This window comes from Vigna radiata, chromosome 1, assembly GCF_000741045.1.
Source record: "Vigna radiata var. radiata cultivar VC1973A chromosome 1, Vradiata_ver6, whole genome shotgun sequence".
In the NCBI taxonomy this organism is placed as follows: Eukaryota; Viridiplantae; Streptophyta; class Magnoliopsida; order Fabales; family Fabaceae; genus Vigna; species Vigna radiata.
The window spans coordinates 2,743,787-2,752,429 of record NC_028351.1 but is presented as its reverse complement, the minus strand read 5'-3'; the positions used below and the strand labels follow the sequence as shown (position 1 = coordinate 2,752,429).

The following is an 8,643-nucleotide window of genomic DNA, read 5'->3' as shown; positions in this document are numbered from 1 at the left end:
AAAAGAGTTGGTGGAATCCACCCATGTCTTGGTTAACTCACGCAAAAGTTTAGCATTCAATGTCACTTTACCACTGAACTCTAAATACCAAAAAAATGGAGTCTTGGAGATGACTTCCCTTTGGTCCTCTGTCAACCGTTCGTTGAGAGCGCTAATATACATGGTTGAAAATGAATGACGCACACTCAACTGTCCATAACAAAATAACAATCCAAATCAAATAACAAACAAACACCATACACAACCCACAAGAAACCATAAAAAAACCCTAAACCCAAACCTAAAACCGAATACCCAAACACAAATCCAAATACCCAAACCCACAATAAAGGAACTTACCTTCGTCCAGCGATGCTCGAATCCGGAACTTGCCATTTCAGAGCAGTGNAGAGCAATGGAGACGACNAGATTGTGGAGAAGAGTAGTCCGTGAGCGTTAATGGAGAAGACGATAAATGTGAGAGAGAAACCAATTCTGAGACAGAACCAATCCTTCACATTCAAACTCAAAATGTCCAGGGGTAGAAAAGGAAAACATTCTCTCTCTAAAACTCTGCATTTTTCAGACAAAATTTAAAAAAAAAAAAAAATTTATTGGCCAATAGCATGTTGACACATGGCAGTGTCAAATGAGTGTCGAATTTATGGTGTCAAAATAACGGGATCCTTATCAGTACACACAAAAAACATTGGAACATCATTATCATGTTAAAATAATAACATAATCAATTATATTTAAACCTTATTTAATCTTATTCCAAAATTTAAAATAAAAAGATTATTCATCAATTTTTTTATATCATCCCTAAACACTTTTATCACACAATAAAATACCTTAATTAAATATTTAATATTAGAATTATAAAATAAAAATACAAAGATATTTTTTCTTTTATCCAGGTATTACAATTAAATGAAAAGTAAAAAAAACTTCGAAATGAGAGGTTTGGATAAATTTTTTTAAAATTTTTTGAAAATAAATGTTTAATTGTTTTTATGGAAATTAGACGGTTTGCAACAAGTGTTAGACACTTAACACTTAAATATTTTTAAAAATGTTTAGAAAAAATTTTAAAAGGCAAACTTGATTTACTCTAAATTGTATCATGTCAAGAGTCTCGAGAGGAAATATATTGCTGCTTCCTCAAACATACCGGGTAACAAGCTCAGCAGTCTCAGAATCCCATTGAAGAACACAAAATGTCTTTGAATTAAGATAAACAGATACTCTTGTGCTTCATCCTGAGACCAAATATACGTTTAGGGTTTTTTCTTCATCTATTCCTTTTCTTTTTCGTTTAGGATTTTTTCTTCATCTATTCCTTTTCTTTTTCGCTTAGGGTTTTTTCTTCTTCTCCTTTTCACTTCTTTTTCATTATCATGAAATGTAAGTCCATCGAGATTCACTTTTTTTCACTTCTTTTGTTCTCAATATATCTTTGCAGCCTATGTTGGACGTCCCGATATATACCGCCAAACATCCGTTTTTCTTGAGTTATTTGTAATTTGTCTTTTGCTTCTTTTGGTCTCAAAGAGGGTGAAGCACATATTATCTCTTTATCGTAACTGAAAGATATACATCTTGAGGAAGCAGCAATATTTTTCCTTTGGAGTGGACTTACTCTTGCCATGATTGTTTTCGAATAGATTGAAATCAACTTTATTTTTAATCTTACCAATTATTACGACGTTTAGGGACATATAATCAGTCAGCTGGGGTGCCAACAATCTCAATGTGAATTTTGTAATGCAACCATCCTATTGGCCAGAATAGGAAACTTTATATGAAATGTCTCAAAGAGAGTTTTGTAACTCTGTATTCTCTCTTTGTTAATTACTTCATTAGTAATACTTTTATTGCTAAGCTTTCTGGTGTTGTTGGATGAAGAAATGGGAAGCAAACTGCGTTTCTGACATGTATTCTTTATATTGTTGCACATAACACAGCATGCCATCTCTGCATGACCAGAAAATTCCAATTGATATGTTTTGTACAGCTTTGCTTATGAAGACGGATAGGTGTATCCGTTAGAACGAACATGTGAAGGGAAATTTTAGTTTAGTAAATTGCATACTCTTGACCTCCTAGAGCTAGCCTCCTGCATTAGGCTGCCTCTTTTACTTTCTTTTGTGTGGGATTATTTTCTATACCTGTGATCTTGAGTAGTGTTCTAAATGTACAAGCTCAAAATTTCTTAGAAAAATGATTGGGATGTTTTCGTCACTTGACCTCCCAGACTGAGTCTCTAGCTTCGTTCTGCCACTTTACTTTCTTCTGGGCGGGATTATAGGCTGATAGCTTGGTGGTTTTGAGTGGTATCTTACGTATACAAGCTAGGATTTTCTATGAAAAATGAAGATTGGAATGTTTTCCGCAACCTGACCTTTCCATATCTTAATTGAATAGATATTGTCTGGGTCATTTGAGACCCAAACAGGACTCTGGAGGTGGAGTTATGCTGGGAGTTATAAGTCAAAATTAGAATGGGCCTCCAGATTCTTAACATAAGTGCCACTTAAATATGACAGAGTATGTTCAAATTGAAAACAAATGAAATAGTGAGCCAAAATAGCTCAAAGAATCAGCAAGATTTTCAATTTTTGTACGATATATTAAAAATTGGAATTCCTAGTAGGTGCCATAATGACTGTCTTGTTCATCAGTTTAATTCTCAATTTTACTGTCATCCAGGGCAATGCGGAAGGTTTCTGATGGGATAGGACGTCCCACTGATAACGTTCAGGTATCTATATTATTTTATTACTATTTACCAGTAAAGCTTGGTAGTTATTGTATTCTTTAAATTTTGATATTTGTAACAACATTAATGATAAGTCTAGGATCAGATGAAAGTTGTTCAGTGCATTTCAGCTGTTATCCATTTTCTTTCTGCAGATTGGCATTATTGATCCTGATTGTAGGTTGATTGGACTTCACTTTTATGTTGGTTTGTTCAAAGTATGTAACTTCTCATCTAGTATCCGGTAAAAAATTTAGATTCTAACGACAATATGCTCTGGTTTACAGTGTCATGTTACAGAGTTATAATGATTCACTGTTCATTGACATTCCAGGTTATTCCCTTTGACAACAATGGTCAGCTCAAGGAAGCATTTAATATAAGGTAATTCTTTTTGTTCTCTTGGTGGTCTACACATGAATTCTCTTTATCATGTGATCTTTGCAGGTGTGCGTAAATGTTGTACTAGTAGCCAAGTCCATGACGTTGAGTAATGATTACCAGTCACCACTGTCTGAAGAAGGAACTGTGAACCAATTTCTTGGATATTGGTGGTGTCTTTACATAAGATTGGAAGTGATTTCTGAATCTCATGCATAAAGTATTTGGATCAATAGTGAACTTAGATATAGCGTTCTTTGAAAAAAAAATATAGGAAAGTATGAGTATACTTTTCCTGGTTAATTCAATGTATGTTTAATTGACAAGATGATTTTAAAAATTCGAACTTTTTACCTGGTTAGGCAATCGATGTACCTCATTTCCCTTGGGTCTCAAATATCCTTGCCTAAAAAGAAATTATTATTTAGGTTGATAATGCCTTTTTTTTTGTTAATAAAGAGGCTTCATATGCGTGTTGAGGGATCAATAGAAACTTGGGTGCCTAGGTACCACATCAAGTAGCATGGTATGCTTGGTGGAGAATTTAAGTTTTCGGTTCACCCCCATTAATAGCTAGTTTCTAAGGGTGGGTTTCCCAAGTGCTTGGGTACTCTTTATGGATACAAAGTTATGTTAAAGATAGAACATAATGGAAACTGTATAACAGATGGGTGTTTGCTGGGAAGTTGGAGTTGAGAATAGAAGATTTAGAAAAGGTTGCTTGAGAGATTTTGCTCTTAATAGATCTATAGGCATGTGTGAGTGTGTATCAAGGGTCTGAACCATAAGTACATTTCAATAGGTTAGTTTTGTTTGGATTGGAGGATGGATTTGAGAGAGTGGAAAAGAAGAGAAAGAGAGTGGGAGGTGAGGATACATATGCTTCAGCATTAGGAGGAGCATTTAAAATATGAATTGATGATATTAATTAGGGCAATATGATATGATTTGATTACTTCAAATAGGGAATATCTACACTAGTATTTGTCATTATTAATTATTGATTTTGTTCCTTCTAGTGTATCACGTCTTCATTATAAATAAGAATATTCATGCGTGTACACTTCACACAATTATAAGAAGTCCTTAAACAGATAAGCTTATCTTGATTGTTGCACCTAAATCTACACTAACCGTAGTTTTTGTTCTTCCCCATTTTTGTTTCTTTTCAATTATGATTTGTTTGTTTTCAGGCTGGAGGAGCCTGAAGTTTTGGATATCAAATTTCTTTATGGTTGTTCAAAGCCAACCATCGTGGTTCTTTACCAGGTTCTTAATTCTATTCTACCTGTTAGAATTACTGGCAACACACTTTCTGTGACATGTTTGAATACTCTCTTTACTATGGGTTGAAGTTTATTGGAATTCACAGATTTTGGTGGGTCTCTCTTAGTTAATGAATTATTTTATTTTGTTGTTTTCAATAAATTTTAACAAATAATTAATTGTGTTAGAAACAGTATGTTAGAGGGTGTGTTGCGAGCATTCCTCTTCTACCTAATGTTTTGGGGTTATTAGTTGATTAGTTACTTGGAATAGATTGAGTCTGAGGTGTTTATCTAAGGAGGCTAAATTTCTGTGGCTGGTTTTGGTGTAAGCTGTCCTCCAGCATGTTTAGTTAGACCAGGATGCTTACCCCTTTAAGGTGTCTTTTGCCCCAAAATTTGTTAAGGGAGGGAATTACGTGCGTTTAACATTTTTTTACTGTTGTAGACCTGCCTACAATTGGTCGAAAGATTACTCATACAGTCAACATGGAATCATTATGGTACTTACCATGTTCTGTTTTTGTAAAAGGGACTTTCAATAGCTAATTTAACATACACTGAAGAATTAAATAATTCTTATGGGCAAGCTCTGTATGTAGTTTGTCGCTTAGAAGTGACACAGTCGTGATCATCACATTGATATGTATTAGAATTGTTGACACAGGTATAAGACAATTTAACAACTGCCAAAGAGGGTTTGGGATTGATTTCGTAGTTTTACTGTTGTAGTCTCAGTTTGAGTGGGTATACTCATATTCTTGCATACCTTGTGTACTCAATGTTTCTATGATTCTATCATCTATGAAAATGTATGATGCGTTTTTTTGCATGTCCTTTATGCAACGCATTTGGTTGGAAACAAATCTGTCTTTTTATTATGATGGCTTTAATATTATATTTTAATCTATGACTGGATAATAAAGATGTTCATCATGTTAAAACATATGAGGTTGTGCTGGAGGATAAAGATTTTGTTGAAGGTCCATGGTCCCGGAACAATCTTGATAATGGCCCTGATCTATTGATACCAGTTCCCCCACCACCACTTTGTGGCGTGCTTATTGTTGGAGAAGAAACCATTGTATACTGCAGTGCTAATGCTTTCCAGACTACCCAAATTGATCCTGTATGTTAAATAATAGTTTTTGTTTCTTCCATTTAAATCATCCATTCTGGCGTTTTGGATTTTCATGAAATTTATGCAATAAGTGTTTTTTGAATTCCCTTCAATTTTAATTATACCTTATGTGCTTTTCAGTCAATTACGAAAGCCTATGGAAGAGTTGATCCTGATGGTTCTAGATATTTACTTGGTGATCATATGGGGTTGCTTAGCCTACTTGTAATAATCCATACTAATGAAAAGTACGTGATCTGTCTCGTTTTCATGTTTGCTTAACAGATTTTTTACTGTCTAATCCTGTTGTCTTATCATTTGGATTTGTTTTGTAGGGTTACTGAACTCAAAATTATGCCCCTTGGGGAGACTTCCCTTGCATCTACAATATCATACCTTCATAGAGGATTCGAGTATATTGTTTCAAGTTTTGGAGTAATTTGCTATTTCATTAGGCCACCTGTGAGTCTCCAGAACTTGAACCGATATACACTAATCCATCATCAAGAAATAGCATATTATCTTACAATAACGGAGGGAAAGAAAGAACATATCTGTTTTAGCAAGCATTTGCAATATTATTGTAATTAGTAAGAACATAAATAAAACACGTGGGAATTGGTACACCCAGATCAATTTTTTTCAATTGATATTTTCTTTTGCTCTAATTTTTTTGCTTGGCAATATTAAGGAAGTTAAGAAAGGAATCTGTATTATGAAGCAATTGTAATACATTGTATTCCATATTTATCTTGTTTTGATGACTTTGAATTGTATTATGCCCTATCTAATACTTTTGCTTACATATTCAGACATATCATATTGACAATTTCTGATGGTAAATTGCACAGTTTATAAAACTAAATCTGCAGTCTGATGCGAAAGGTTTTTCAAATGATATTTTCTTTTGTTCTAATCTTTTTACTTGGTAATATTAAGGAAGGAAAAAACGGATCTGTATTATGAAGCAATTCTTTGCTTACATATTCAAACATAACATATTTACAATTTCTGATGGTAAATTGCACATCTTATACAGGTCAGCTCACCTTCCTCCTACCCTAGTGTGGAACATATTTATCCAAGACATTCAAAAGGAAAGATAAAATTAATTTTTATATCAATGGCACATGGCTTGTTTAATTTTTAATTTTTTCATACATTTATTTAATCAGTAGAGCTTCAAGGTATCAATGGAATGTGCTCACTAATATCCTTAACTGATTATCCTTTTGATATTTTCTGGTTGTGAGTTTTATTAGTGAAACAAGAGTCTTAGCAATGAATAATGAGATTGAGCTGGAAGAAATTGAGATTGAAGGATTCTGTTCTCAAGTGCAGACATTATTTTGCGACGATGCTGATCACAATCAACTTGTTCAAGTTGTGTCTTACCTTATTTTCTTTCCATATTGGTTTTCTTCTCTTGATTTAATCCCTAATGGCATTAATGTTAAGAAAGCTATTCACAACCTAATGATTATTAATACCTTTTATTTTTGGTTTTCTATAATAATGGTTGATATTTTTAATGCTTTGCACCATTGGGCTTTTCAGTAAATGTAGCTATAGCAAAAGAAAATATTGGGCAGCATAGCATTTGCTGTATAGAAATTGAAAATGTAAAATAATTTTATAGGGCTTGAAAGATCCTTCCCACTCTCATTCTATATATAAGAAAATTGTAATACAAAATACATGATAAATAAAGTAATCCTAAACATAATATATTCATAATAAGTAAGATAATTCTAGACACAATATAATCATGATAAATAAGATAACTCTAGACACAGTATAATTATAATAAATAAGGTAACCTAGACATAATATAATATAATAAATAAGATAACCTTAGATATAATATAATGATGATAAATAGGGTAAATATTTCTAACAGTATTGTTTCGATGGGGAAGGTCTCCCTAGTCTTCCTACACACTTTTATGCCGTAAGCCGTCCGATCTCCTACTTCCCTTGCCGAGTCCTCCTGATGAATGCTCTCGTCCGTTGAATCCGACTGTGTACCTGCTAATGGCACACCGACACTCAAGTCAGTATTAGTTAATGGGATGAAAAGGTAAAGATAGAGAGAGAAAGTGAAGTAAATGTGCATTCAATGGAACCACCTACCTTTGACCCTGAACTCATATTTATAGTTTTCTTCATGGGCCAATGATTAACAAAACCTTAATCACGACCCAATAGTAGGCCTGTTATAATTAATCTGGTTTTACCTTAATCCTGAAAGCTTACCAAATTCTAATTTTATCCTTGACCGGACGTGCCAGTCGTCCGTCACAACAGTTTTGGTGAGGAATCCGTTCAAACTGGTATCGGATCAACTCCTTTATGTGAACGTCCGTCGCTGATCGTCGGTCATTCAACGTACTGGCGGTCTACCCGTACGGCGACCTGGGGGTTCAACGTCTTAATCATACCCGACGTTTCGTCTCTCAGTACTTTTTTGAAGAACATTTTTTGTGAGCATGGAATGCGGTGTTATCTTGTGACGATAATGCTTCATGTGAATTCTTCAAGGTTTTTCTCACAAACAGATGTTACACCCGGTCGCCAAGACCGGGCTTCACCGTTGTGTTTCTTCGAGTTTCGTTGCATGATTATCCCTACGACCGTCCGTCCCATTCCATACGGTACAAATATAATTTCACAATTCCTAAAAAAGGTGGTATAGGTTATTTTTTTTAAGTCAAAAATTGATTCCTTCTTTGCAAAAATTTAGCATTCATGTATTGTAATTTTTTTTTTTTCATTTCAAAGATCAGACAATAATTTATCTGCAAATCCATTTCTCTTTATATATAATGTATTCCCTAGAGAACTTTATACCAATATTAAATACATAATCTAGTATATTAGAACAAGTTTTCTTTCATTACATCTAATCATAAATAATTTAATGGAGGCACTTACACTATATTTGTGCTTTTTTTTAGTTTATTTATTTGATCAGACATAGAAAATATAGAGTAATTATCAGTAACGCTATGAAAACCAGAACTGGTGAAAACTGTTGTCGTTTAATAATAACATTGAATCCACAACTATGGTTAACTTTATAACTATCACAATTATATATAGTATTGGTTGAAATTGAGAACTGTTTGATAATTAAC

The 8,643-nt window shown here is 33.6% G+C and overlaps 1 protein-coding gene across 9 annotated transcripts; it reads left to right on the top strand.

The window, feature by feature from the left end:
* Nucleotides 1–1,096: 1,096 nt before the first annotated feature.
* LOC106756526 (DNA damage-binding protein 1a) lies at nucleotides 1,097–6,285 on the top strand. Of its 9 annotated transcripts, none has more exons than XM_022781869.1 (8): nucleotides 1,097–1,815; nucleotides 2,692–2,743; nucleotides 2,896–2,958; nucleotides 3,075–3,124; nucleotides 4,315–4,390; nucleotides 5,303–5,515; nucleotides 5,648–5,754; nucleotides 5,842–6,285. In XM_022781869.1, the coding sequence occupies exons 1-8, from the start codon at nucleotides 1,784–1,786 to the stop codon at nucleotides 6,095–6,097; spliced, it is 849 nt and encodes a 282-aa protein (XP_022637590.1). In that variant the 5' UTR covers nucleotides 1,097–1,783; the 3' UTR covers nucleotides 6,098–6,285. The 9 variants fall into 9 exon arrangements, with proteins under 9 accessions (XP_022637590.1, XP_022637593.1, XP_022637599.1 ...); XM_022781872.1 differs by having other exon boundaries at nucleotides 1,097–2,529; XM_022781878.1 differs by having other exon boundaries at nucleotides 1,098–1,743.
* The last annotated feature ends 2,358 nt before the right edge of the window (nucleotides 6,286–8,643 follow it).